Source organism: Coregonus lavaretus (genome assembly GCF_964263955.1).
Source record: "Coregonus lavaretus genome assembly, chromosome: 34".
In the NCBI taxonomy this organism is placed as follows: Eukaryota; Metazoa; Chordata; class Actinopteri; order Salmoniformes; family Salmonidae; genus Coregonus; species Coregonus lavaretus.
The window spans coordinates 15,191,057-15,204,947 of NC_140021.1; the positions used below are offsets into that span (position 1 = coordinate 15,191,057).

At 41.8% G+C, this 13,891-nt stretch overlaps 1 protein-coding gene and 1 pseudogene across 2 annotated transcripts in view; one reads left to right on the plus strand and one right to left on the minus strand.

The window, feature by feature from the left end:
- neto1l (neuropilin (NRP) and tolloid (TLL)-like 1, like) overlaps positions 1–13,891 on the minus strand; it is a gene marked incomplete at both ends in the record, with an annotated part of 165,886 nt that overhangs the window by 42,169 nt on the left and 109,826 nt on the right. The window contains one exon of the mRNA XM_084152148.1: positions 2,109–2,337. Coding sequence (XP_084008274.1) covers positions 2,109–2,337 — 229 coding nt within the window. The remainder of the gene's footprint in view (positions 1–2,108; positions 2,338–13,891) is intronic.
- LOC311109312 (E3 ubiquitin-protein ligase TRIM39-like) lies at positions 5,973–7,636 on the plus strand (annotated as a pseudogene). The gene has a single exon. The product of its transcript is annotated as an E3 ubiquitin-protein ligase TRIM39-like (transcript).

A 13,891-nucleotide genomic window follows, 5' to 3' on the forward strand; every position in this document is an offset into this window, starting at 1 on the left:
GATCATTTCTTTGTCAGTGGGCAAACGTACAAAATCAGCAGGGGATCAAATACTTTTTTCCCTCACTGTAAGAATTTGAAGGAAATGTATCTTCCATATGTGCCACTGACATTGTCTGGCTTTAATTCCAGTTTGTCTACAAATTAATAATTGATATGTCGGATTCACATTCCAAAAACCAAAGTTAAACAATAGGACTAAATCAAATCCAACTGTATTTAAAGTGCATTTAAAGTTTGATTTGATTTAGTCTTATTCTTTAACTTAGATTTTTGGTTGAGATGGAGACGTGAATCCAACATATCAATTATTAATTTGTAGACAAACTGGAATTAAAGCCAGAGTAAATCAGTCGCACAGATGGAACTATCAAAGCAGAAGATAAGACTCCTTCCTTCAAATGTTGATGTTTGGTTGCGTTGACAATTCAATATCACTTTTGAAATACAATACATTGCCTATTAACTTGTCAACACATGAACAAATTATATGTTGGATTCACGTCCCCAATTTAACCAAAAATCAAAGTTAAAGAATGGGATTAAGCCAGTGGCTCAGATAATCAGATGATCAGATGATTGGCTCAGATCCAAGCAGTACATACATCTCCTTTAAATGTTGATATATGGTTGCGTTGTCAACCAAACACAATTCAATATTACTTTTGTGATACAGTAAATAGCCTAAAGTTAAGGCTATCTTACAAACTAATGTAACATTCAACCTTAAAATTAGTAACACTGAGGTTACTGTAACTATACTGTACATTTCTTATTATCTAATCATATAAAGCGTGCATGTTCAAGATAGCATGCATAGGTTGTTGCAGGAGAGATCTTCACAATTGCTTTAATAATCTGCGCAGAATCCCAAACGGCATTGATCACTTGCACCATGTACTTTTAATGTAATCTCAACTGCAATCCAGGTAATTTGGTTCTGCTATTTCGATGAAGCACTGTGATAACAAATTAATCTGTTATATAAATAATCAAATATCTGACATTGAACTTTGCTGTGCTTTTAAATGATTGAAAGTGAAGTGACAACTAAACCAAAGATCTGACATTGTATTTCCATTGGAATTTGGTTGTGCTTTTAGATGGTTGAAAGCGTAGTGATAACACACTGGATATTCAACTAACTTTTGGCTGTTTTTTTGAGTGGATGAATATAGGTTGTAATCTCATTGATCAATGTTTCAACCAAATATTACCCACTTATATGGAATGACGTGGTGTGCCCATTGAGTATTGTCCTAAGGGTACAGGTTATGATCGATTGTTAAAATAAGATTACAGATAAAAATCCTTACATCTGTTCATTCAAGCATGGCCAGATAATGAGTATCCTACCTCCGATACTTTGTCCAACCCCTTTTAACACTGCAGTATAACAGTCCTGTGGCGATACACTCCCTAATGGAACGTTCCCTCTCCAGTCACAAGGAGCTGTTTAAACGCTCATAAAAGTAAATGAGATCCTTAGACTGCACCTCTGCCCACAGCGGTTTGGCCCGAGCCCATTCTCTCTCTCTCAATGGACAGGGCCATAAACGACCACACCCGTGTTTCTTTAATGGCCACCACTAAAGATAGACTACGGCTGGCTTGTTTTTATTTTACATTTTAGTCATTTAGCAGACGCTCTTATCCAGAGCGACTTAAAGTTAGCGAGTGCATACATTTTCATACTGGCCCCCCGTGGGAAACGAACCCACAACCCTGGCGTTGCAAGCGCCATGCTCTACCAACTGGGCTACAGACATAGGGTTAAGGGGTCCACCTTTACACTCCCCCATCCCCATGTTCCAGTAAATGTCTTTACCGCATGGCTTTTAAATCTGCGCTTGCAACTTGCCTCAATATACAGTATATGTAATAGCCCTTGTATCATGGTGAGGTTTCTAGCAATGCCTATCTATGTGTGTGTGTATGTGTGTGTGAATGCATATTTCCATTTGTGTTTACTGTCAACTCTTCAATATGTATATTGGAAGGTGGTGAAGAGGATATTACTGTATGTGTGTGTGTTTGTGTGCGCGCGCGTGTGCACGAGCTCATTTGTGTGGGTGAACGCTTATGCATATACTATCAACAGTCCCTTACGTTCTTGGAAGGTGGTGAAGAGTATTCTAAAGCGGCTCCGGCGGCTGCCCTGGTCGGCCCACATCCTGATCACCCCCGTGGTGGACACCAGCATCACGTCGTTGGCCACCGTAGAGCAGAACTTGTTCTTCAGGTTCTCTACGGACGCACTGCCGTCGTACACCGCCACAAAGTTACGCTTACACTCATTACTGTTCTGCATCTCATAGTCCAGGAAACGCAGGTAGATCTGAGGAGGAGAGGACGTGGAGGAGAGTGAGGAGAGAGAGACGAGGAAAGCGGGAGGGATTTGACAAGGAGAGGTGGAATAAAAATAGATTATAGGTCAAAGGGAGAATGAAAAATAGAAAAGGAGTTTGACAAAGAGGATGAGGGATAGAGATGTTGTGAGAAAGGGAGAATGACAAATGAAGAGGACAAAGAAGTGTTTAGTCATTCCTCCTGGCTGTATGTGTGTCACTGTCAGTCGTCACATCATCATTCAGTCACTGATATAGCAGTAAGCCTTGTAATGGCACTGCTTGAATAAGGTCACAGTCATTAAATGTACTTCTATCAAATCATAATAAACTTCCTGAGAGGGGTTTGTCTGTGGCTCACCTAGATCAAACATGTGTATTTACAAAACCTACAGTCATCACACTCAGCACTACTGAGAGACCAGAGAAGTTGTAGATGAATCATTCAACGGTTCAGTCACTAGGCTACATATAGTATGATTGTAAGACATGTCTACACATCACAGTCTTCCTGTCTCTCTTTGCCGGATTGACTACAGACATTTGTGATGACCCTTATCACACACTGGAATAAAGCAAAAAACACACTTGTTACCTTCTTACATCACAGCCAGCTAGACCGTTTGAAATATTTACCATATCGTGATAATGAGGATCCTGTCTCACAGAATGATCATAGGGCACAGAGTTTTTCCCTGAGAGTATGACCTAACCAGGAAAAACTCCAGGCACTAGTTATGGCCTATCACTAAGGCCCCAGAGTTGTTTCTGGTTAGGTCCTGTGATCAGTAAAAACTCAGGGCCCTAGTTATAACCGCAACTCACAATTTCACATAACAGCCTGATCAATCTCAGTTAGTCTGAATCCCTGTCTATAAATATGAAACACATATTTCATAATGACCCTTTTCCACAGCAGCTCTTCACTGTGAGGTTAACACTTCCTGACACCACCAGCATCGGAGCCTGCCATTCGTTCATCAGACTGAGATTGGCCAATCACAGCTGCCGTTCTGGCCTGCTGCGCATAACGTCTACCATCATTAGCGTTAATGAGCGGCCGACTCGGGACGCGTGGCGGGGAAAGGTAACGCTATAACTGACGAACGGCACAGAAGCACAAAACTAATGGAGCCTGCAGTGTCAGCTCGGCTTCAACCAACAGATAAGTGGAATAGATAGGGAGAGGAAGTCTCTCTCTCTCTCTCTCTCTCTCTCTCTCTCTCTCTCTCTCTCTCTCTCTCTCTCTCTCTCTCTCTCTCTCTCTCTCTCTCTCTCTCTCTCTCTCTCTCTCTATTAGGAGTTAAAACAACGAAAGCCAGTTTATGACCAATTAAAAGATGTGACCATTCAAATAAAGTCATCCCACACAACATTAGATACAGTATCATATTTTTAGTAAGCACCACAGCTTGGGGTTCGTTCTTCAGACCTTCACATTAAAGACAGTCCCAATCCTATTGTGCAGCTCTCCGGGTATAAACCATTAATCTGATAGTCCTAAATGGTCTGGGCGATTACCTGCCATTAAAGAACAGGACATATGATCATACATGAGCTACGACAGCTCGAATCAATCCCACTCTGCAGGGATGAGATACGGAGACCTAACACATAGGCTTTATCAGGAGCCTGGCATGGCCTAGCATCTGGGTAGGAAGGAATAGGACCATGAACATGCTTGGTGTTTCCTTCCACTTGTGCCTTCAACAAGGAGAGACTTAGTGGGTATTGATGGATGTGGCCAGCCCAATCTCTTTCCCTCTGTATCACGCTCTCTCTCCTTTTCCATCTTTCTCCCTCTCTCATACAGATTAATTCAGACCTCGGGTGTTTTAAAAATCTGTTTTTTGCATCGCCCCGTTCAAGCCGAGCTCTCGTAACTAGTCAACGATTGTGAATTAGCAGTCGCTGGAATACATCATAAAGCCTAATGAAGGCCATGGATCAGGCAGATACAATCCCAGTGCGGTGTCGTGCGAGAGAGAGAGAGAGCGAGAGAGAGAGAGAGACGATCAACTGACAGAAACCAGAAACCCTGAGGGAGACATTCTGACAGCGCTAAGCCATGGAAGATCATACAGACAATTGTACAATTGTTTCAAATACTAATTAACAGTAACCAACAAAATAACGAATCCATTGTGAACAGGTGTAACAGTAACGCATATTAATATACACTATACACTATAATATACACTATATACAATCAATGCCTTCCCATGTAAATCGCTAAAATAGATATCATTTTATGACCTTTATCAGTCTACTTATATTTCATTCACCTTTTTATTTAATTTGCTTTTGTCTCTTTTTCATTTTGTTTAATTAACTGTTCAGTCTATTGAAACACAACAACCCTTTGGAAGGGATGTCAGCTCGTTGGCTGGTGCCAACGGTGAGTGTGTGTGAGTGTGTGTGTGTGTGTGTGTGTGTGTGTGTGTGTGTGTGTGTGTGTGTGTGTGTGTGTGTGTGTGTGTGTGTGTGTGTGTGTGTGTGTGTGAGTGAGTGAGTGAGAGAGAAGATAGAGAAATAGTGTGTGAGTGTTGGTGCCTGCGTGGCATAAAGATGTCAAGGGACAGATTTGAACAAAGAAAACTAGTACTGGCTAGTCTGTCACTGTCATTGCCTGACTATCAGCTGATGACCAAATAAGATACTATCACTTCTCTTCTCTTCTTACCTCTCTCTCTAATTATATTAATGATTCATTGGGGTGTCCTGTTGCACACTGGCAGAAAGCAACACCCACTGCCCGGACATCCAGCAAATGTGTGAGAGAGAGAGAGAGAGAGAGGGAGAGAGAGAGAGAGAGAGAGAGAGAGAGAGAGAGAGAGAGAGAGAGAGAGAGAGAGAGAGAGAGAGAGAGAGAGAGAGAGAGAGAGAGAGAGAGAGAGAGAGAGAGAGAGAGAGAGAGAGAGAGAGAATATGTATCTTTCTGCCATTATTTTGATGGGATGTTGCAAAGCAATAGCGTAAAAAAAACAACCACAAAAGTGTTCGAAAAATATAGAGCTGTTAAAGATCAAAGAGCAAGTGCTGGCTTAGGGCCGGGGTGCAAAACTCCAATCCTTGAGGACAGCAGGGTCTAGTTGTTGTATTTCCTGCCCCTTTAAGAGCAGGAAACACAGAGAGCATGGAGGGAAAGAGAGAGAGACGGAAGTAGGGAAAGACTTAAGGAGGAGCTGTGTGAAGTCACTTGCTGAAGTGAAAGTAAATGAGAGAAGCAGAGGACTGCACAAACTTTCTCTTGCTCTTCACAAAACACTCTACACAGCTGCACAGAGACACCCTTTTGTCGTAAAAGAAGAAAAGCACAAACATAATCAAGTAAGGAGAGAGAGAGAGAGAGAGAGAGAGAGAGAGAGAGAGAATGTGCAAGAAAAGTTGATCTTTAATTGTAAGAAAGCATACAATCTAAGTAAATGTATTGTAGTGACTACTTTGAATAGCAAAGGATAAATCCTGTCTTGTGTTTGTTTCAATCATGTAGTCAAGTGAATGGCAGCATTAGTGAAAGATTGTGCCGTGGACGGGTATCAAATAAGGACTGTTCTTAGTAAACACAGCTATAAAAGATGACTAATTCCAGGAAGTCCTTTTATATTTATTTTGTGTTCCAGATATGGCATCCTCGAACAGTTCCAGTGCTCTATCTGAGGAGCAGTTCCAGTGCTCTATCTGTCTGGAGGATCTCACTGATCCGATCACCACTCCATGTGGACACAACTTCTGCCAGGCCTGTATCAGCAGATACTGGAAAAGCACTGAACAGTGCCAGTGTCCAATGTGTAAGGAGACCTTTGACAAAAGGCCTAAGCTCAAAATCAACACAACACTCAGAGAGGTTGTGAATCATTTTAAGGGGATACAAGTCAGAGACAGAGATGAGTCCCATGCTTAGCCTGGAGAAGTGGCTTGTGATGTCTGCACTGTGACGAAGCTCAAGGCCCTGAAGTCCTGCCTGGAGTGTCTGACCTCTTACTGTGAGACTCATCTGCAGCATCATCAGATAGCCCCAGCCCTGAAGAGACACAAGCTGATCAACCCTGTGGAGAACCTGGAAGACAGGATGTGCAAGAAGCACAAGAGACCCCTGGAGCTGTTCTGTAGGACTGACCAGATGTGTGTGTGTCAGTTCTGCACTGTGACAGACCACAAAGGTCATCACACCGTCTCTCTCAGGAAGGAGTTTGGAGAGAAGAAAGCTGAGCTGGGAAGGACAAAGAATCAAGTGCAGCAGATGATCCACAAGTGCCTACAGAAGGTTAAAGAGATCAAACACTCAGCTGAGCTCAGCAACAGAGATGCAGAGAGAGAGATAGAAAAAAGTGAACAGGTCTTCACCACTCTAGTCCGCTCCATGCAGAGAAGCCAGGCTGAGGTGGCTAAGATGATTGGAGAGAAGCAGAAAGCAACCCAGCGGCAGGCTGAGGGGCTCATTAAAGAGCTGGAGCAGGAAATCACTGAGCTACAGAGGAGACGCTCAGAGCTGGAGCAGCTCTCACACTCTAAGGATCATCTCCACCTCCTCCAAAGCTCGTCATCCCTGTGCACCCCTACATCCACCAAGGACTGGTCTGATGTCAGTATAACCTGGGACCAGAGCAAGTGGAATGTGCAGAAAGACATATCCCAGCTGGATAAAAAGGTGAGCAGAGCACTTACTGAACTTGAAGAGAAATTGAATAAAGTATTGGAGAAGTCAAAGGGTGATGAACTGAAGAGGATGCAGCAGTATGCAGTGGATGTCACTATGGACCCTGATACAGCACATCCCCTTATCATTGTATCTGGCAATGGGAAACTAGTGAGAACAGGTCATATTGAACAGAACCACTTCTACAACCTAAAGAGGTTTAAAAGTCATGTAGCTGTTTTGGCAAAGGAGGGCTTCTCCTCAGGGAGATTCTACTATGAGGTGCAGGTGAAGGGGAAGACTTGGTGGAATGTAGGAGTGGCCAAAGAGTCGATTAATAGAGAGAGCGTGGATTATACCCAGAGCAAAGATTATGGACTGTGTGGTTATCTTTTCAGGTGGACTATGAGGCCTTCACAGACCCCCATACCTCCCTCTCACTGAAGAGCAAGCCAGAGAAGTTGGGGGTGTTTGTGGATTATGAGGAGGGTCAGGTCTCCTTCTATGATGTGGACACCAGGTCTCATATCTTCTCTTTCACTGGCTGCACCTTTACAGAGAAGCTCTATCCATACTTGAACCCCTTTGATGATTATGATGGCTCAAACTCAGCCCCAATGATCATCACCCCTGTTAACCAGACACCGTGAGGGTGATATTGTGACACCGCTAAAATGGGGGCATTTGTAATACTGATTTTAGGACACATACATTATATTTGTATTACTTTTATCAATCTTAGCAACCTGCTTGTATGTAATACATTTTTGTCAGCTGACTTTGTTTGACTGTGAAATGTATTAAAACCCTTCTGCAAAACATATTTTAAGGAAAGCTTTCATTGGATTGGATTTGGTTTCCTGATCTAATGGAAACACTGTGACCATTGTGAAACTGACCCAGTGAACTTATAGTGAACTCAGTAGGTGAGAACTAACCCCAATAGAAGAAATGTGTATTTGAGTATTTGGTATTTAAAGATCCAATGCAGCCGTTTTTATCTCAATATCAAATCATTTCTGGGTAATAGTTAAGTACCTTACTATGATTATCAGTGGTGGGAGCAAGTCACTGTTGTTCGAGTCACAGCAAGTCTCAAGTCACAAGGTCCAGGTCTCAAGTCGAGTCCCAAGTAGAACAGCTCGAGTCTCGAGTCAAGTCCAAGTCGTGCATTCTAAGAGCAAGTCAGGTCACAAGCTTTTTCAAGTCAAGTCAAGTAAAAACTTTGTCTATTTATTGAGGAACCAGACAGCCCTTTTCATTGTTTTGTCAACATCAGATTTTGATTATGTAACAATACATTTTAACAACAAATTCCCAATGCAAGTAAATTAAGTAAATTATACATTTCAAACAATTTCATACCAAAAGACCAGTAGGCCTATGCTAGTAGTTGTTGCTTGATGCCCCATTGCTGGTGAGCTTGCAAAGTAAACATGTAATATTTTTGATCACCACATTTTTTTGGAGCTGCATATTTATATGGCAATCGTCTCTCCCTACAATTTGCCATTTGCGCTGCACCCAATCCCAAATCAGCAATCTGTTTGCTAGCTCAGTGGTTCTAAAATGTTAGTAAAATGGCGTTTTACACCTGCATTTTGTGAAAAACAGACCCCCATACCTCCCTCTCACTGAAGAGCAACAAAAAAAAATGAAGGTGTAAAACGCAGTTTTACAAAACGTTTGAGATCCACTGTGCTAGTGAACAGATTGCTGATTTGCTGTACAGCTATAGGATCAGGTGCAGCGCAAATGTCGAAAAGTAGGGAGAGATGGTGCAAGTGTCATCAGCCAATATCAACTAGGGATATCATGTCACTTCTCTGGAGTCCAGAGGAAGCAGTATAATACGCCTACCCTACCTGTATGCAGCGGAGGTTGCAGGAGACAGATGGAAAGCATGGTCTGTCTTAGCTCTCAAAACTCTAGGCAGCATTCTGGCTTCACCCTATAGTTCTCAGCCATTAGCTTTGCCCACTACTGCCTCATGTGAACTACAATCCCGACGCTGTTTTTTAACGTTTATAAACATTAATAGGCATCGCTTGCGATATGGCTTTCGAAACGGCTTTCGGCCCTTAACTTTCAACAACAAGAAAGAATCCTTCAAATACAATAGTTTTGCGAAGATCCAAACAGCTATGGGTGCCTCCATCCGATGAAACTACACTTACGCTACACTTTCCGAGTTGCGCTTAACCCCAGGTGTGCAGAGCATGCTAGATAGCTAATTAGCACAGCTATCAGACATATAGCCAGTAGCCTCCCAAACTAGTACTATCTGAAATAGGAAAATTATCAATGAAATCGCCAGGTAGCCTAATGTTATTATTCTGTCAAAAATGCGTCCATAGTAGATTGCAAAACTGTATACAGTATATGGATAACTTTTGTATGGATAATATAAACGTAGGCCTACTCTGTATTTACCAGGCAAAACTGGAGAACATTTAAAAAATGCTTTTTGGATAGCCTGCCTTTGCACGCTAATGCTGATGACTGGTCATTGGTCAACAATCAAGATGCACATCTTTTTGTTCTAAAGCACAGATTAGATGTTTTTTAGACAATAATTTCGTGCAGTACCGTAGGCCTATGTTAGAAACCAGATAAAATAGGCAAAGGTATAAACATACAATACAAATGGTATACAGTGAGGGAAAAAGGTTTTTGATCCCCTGCTGATTTTGTACGTTTGCCCACTGACAAAGAAATGATCAGTCTATAATTTTAATGGTAGGTTTATTTGAACAGTGAGAGACAGAATAACAACAACAAAAATCCAGAAAAACGCATGTCAAAAATGTTATAAATTGATTTGCATTTTAAAGAGGGAAATAAGTATTTGACCCCCTCTCAATCACAAAGATTTCTGGCTCCCAGGTGTCTTTTATACAGGTAACAAGCTGAGATTGAACTCTGAATGATTCAGAGGAGAACTGGGTGAAAGTGTTGTGGTCAAATGAGACCAAAATGGAGCTCTTTGGCATCAATTCAACTCGCTGTGTTTGGAGGAGGAGGATTGCTGCCTATGACCCCAAGAACACCATCCCCACCGTCAAACATGGAGGTGGAAACTATGCTTTGGGGGTGTTTTTCTGCTAAGGGGACTGGACAACTTCACCGCATCAAAGGGACGATGGACGGGGCCATGTACCATCACATCTTGGGTGAGAACCTCCTTCCCTCAGCCAGGGCATTGAAAATGGGTCGTGGATGGTTATTCCAGCATGACAATGACCCAAAACACATGGCCAAGGCAACAAAGGAGTGGCTCAAGAAGAAGCACATTAAGGTCCTGGAGTGGCCTAGCCAGTCTCCAGACCTTAATCCCATAGAAAATGTGTGGAGGGAGCTGAAGGTTCGAGTTGCCAAACGTCAGCCTCGAAACCTTAATGACTTGGAGAAGATCTGCAAAGAGGAGTGGGACAAAACCCTCCTGAGATGTGTGCAAACCTGGTGGCCAACTACAAGAAACGTCTGACCTCTGTGATTGCCAACAAGGGTTTTGCCACCAAGTACTAAGTCATGTTTTGCAGAGGGGTCAAATACTTATTTCCCTCATTAAAATGCAAATCAATTTATAACATTTTTGACATGCGTTTCTCTGGATTTTGTTGTTGTTATTCTTTCTCTCACTGTTCAAATAAACCTACCATTAAAATTATAGACTGATCATTTCTTTGTCAGTGGGCAAACGTACAAAATCAGCAGGGGATCAAATACTTTTTTCCCTCACTGTATGTAGACAGTTTCATACTCGCGACCCTCCAGAACCTTCTCCACCTTGAGAACCACTGCGCTAGCTCACCTGACCTGTGTTGATCGACAGTTTGCTGGTCCAATCAGAGGGCCGAGCGTGCATTTCACTAGGCAATCTGTTGCACTTTTTTTTTTTGCAAGTGCGGGGCTGCCTGTGTCTACTGTCTCTGGCTGTGCAGAGAGTAATCCATGGAGACTCTATGACAGAAGTCATGTGACTCGAATCCAGACCTCTGGTGATTGTTTTCAATTAAAATGGTCAAAAAGAAACAAGAATAGCTTCTTAGCAAAGAGTAATTTCTTAAGCAAGAATTTTGCTTGGACTGTCTTGGAGTGGTCTGAGTGGGGATGGGAAAACTAAAAACTAGTTGTTATTGGAACTCTCTTTCTTATAGGTCGTTTTCAATAAAACGTCACAATACATTCAATTTGCTATGCTAAAACCATTGACAACTATGTGCAGTTTTCAAGGGATTATTAAATAAATGTTAGAACTATTTGGTTTTAATATCATCACCTATTGTGCATAGTCAGAACTACACATTTCCGATTATTCCATGCAAAACAATTGCCCACATTTAGCTCTATCATCAGAATTACACAGCAAGTAACTGCATGCTTTTCGTGATCAGTAAACATCAATGATCATGTAATTTCAGATACGTGAAGGTACCTATTCATTTGGCATGTAGCTAGCTAAGCAAACAACATAATTTAGCTTGCTTCATCAGAGATTTTGGAAAGAGCTTGACATCGGCAAGTCCTCGTCCTGGTAAAGTTGTCAGTCGCACTACTGTCATCGCCACTATAGATGGCAATCAAATCAAACAATATTTGGATATAGTCATCTAGTTTATCCCCTGAAAGTTTGCTTGTTATTAGCCAAATTGACGTGATCTGTTATTAGCTAGCTAGCCTATTTGACGTGGTTCATCAATCAATGTAGCGTGCAGTTACTTGCTGTATAATTCTGATGATAGAGATAAATGTGCACAATTGTTTTGCATGGAATAATCTGAATATGTAGTTCTGATTATGCTCAATAGGTGACAATATTAAACCCAAATAGTTATAACATTTATTTAACAAACCCTTGAAAACGGCATGCAGTTGTCAATGGTTTTAGCAAAACAATTGCGCACATTTAGCTCTATCATTAGAGTTACAGAGCAAGTAACTGCATGCTTTTCATGATCAGTAAACAGCAATGATCATGTCATTTCAGGTACGTGAAGGTACCTATCCATTTGGAATGTAGCTAGCTAAGCAAACAACATAATTTAGCTTGCTTCATCAGAGATATTGGAAGAGATTTTGGAAAGAGTTGTCAATGGTTTTAGCGTAGCTGTGGGTCTCCTTGCCCCCCAGAAGGCAAATCGAACACTCTACACCTTATTGTGACATTTTATTGAAAATGACCTATTGGTCTATTAACTCATTTACTGCCTGGTGATGTCACCAGGCATGCCAAAACTCCATCCCACCAAAACAGGCGGAAATTTAAGGCGGTCTTTTCAAACTGCTCTTACACTAAAAGGGCATTATCATCATTTTCATAATTTCACAGTATTATTCCAACCTCATAGTGTGGAAATATTTATATATAAAACACAGGAAAATCAAATTTTTGACTGCACTGGGCCTACAATACTTTTTTTTCTGTGTACTTGAGTATTTTCAAATACACATCCCAAAACATTTTTATTTGAGTTTTGAATGGTTATTTGTAAAAACCAAATAGTCTACCAAATTGTATTTGAGGGTATTTTCAAATACTTCGTTCAAATACTATTTTAAAATACATGGGTTAAATGCATGGGAGTGTAATTGAGTCAGTGTATTTTAGTATTTGAAAATACTTTCCAAGGGTATTTCCAAATACATTAAAATATCAAACTACTTATCTATTCAAATAAAATATATCTGAATACTTACTTCAAATGTATGTAAAGTAATTGAGATATTTGAAATAGTATTTTAATCCAGGTCTGGCCAATTGATACAGTAGATACAGTGTGAGGAGCACTAGAGGACAAGCGATCATCCCAGTGACCCCTGCTATTTAACATCTCTAAACCTCCTTAGATCCTTCAACCTCTCCCCTCACCTTTCTACCTCTCACCTTTCTCCCTCTCTCTCCTCTATATTCTCCTCCCTCTCTCCTATCTACCTTTCTCCCCTCATCCATCTGCCTTTTTCCACTCTCCAGTCTCCTCCCTCTCTCTCGCTCTCTTTTCCCTCACCTTTCTCCCTCTTTACCACACCCATCTCCCTCCCGCCTCTCCCCTCCCCCCTCCTAAACCTATCAGCAGAGTAACCAGCAACCTCTGGCACCACAGCAAACTGCCAGGACATCCAGCAATGAGGCAACAACCTTTGGAAAGGATATCGGTTGGTTGGCTGGTGCTATCGGTGTGTGTGTGTGTGCGTATGCGTGTACGTGTGTGTATATGAGAGAGAGAGAGAGAGAGAGAGAGAGAGAGAGTGAGAGAGTGAGAGAGTGAGAGAGTGAGAGAGAGAGAGAGAGAGAGAGAGAGAGAGAGAGAGAGAGAGGGAGAGGGAGAGGGAGAGGGAGAGGGAGAGGGAGAGGGAGAGGGAGAGAGGGAGAGGGAGAGAGAGAGAGAGAGAGAGCGAGAGCGTGTGTGCGTGGCATGAAGATGTCAGGGGACAGATTTGATCAAAGAAAACTGGTATTTGGTGGTTAGTCTGTCACTGTCACTGCCTGACTATCAGCTGATGACTTGTCCTGAAAGACAGATCAGCTGGGGAAAATATGACATTAATTTAAATCAAATAAGATATATCACTTGTCTTTTCCTCCCTCTCTCCCTCTCTGTGTCCAATCCTCCCTATGACTTATGCCCCTCACTAGTAGTCCTGGCAGAAAGGCTGGACTACTCCACTAAGTGGTATAGAGGGAATCAATGTGGCCTTATCGAAAAGACCACAACATTTAAGAGGGGGGCAAATTTATTTGTAACACCAATTGTATGGTAATACATAAGAGATGGTCATAAAGAGATTTTAATTTGATTTTCTTAGGATCCCCATTAGCCGACGCCAATGGCGACAGCTAGTCTTCCCAGCGTCCGACACATTACGAAAAATACATTACCAAAAAAATACTTTACAAGTGACCT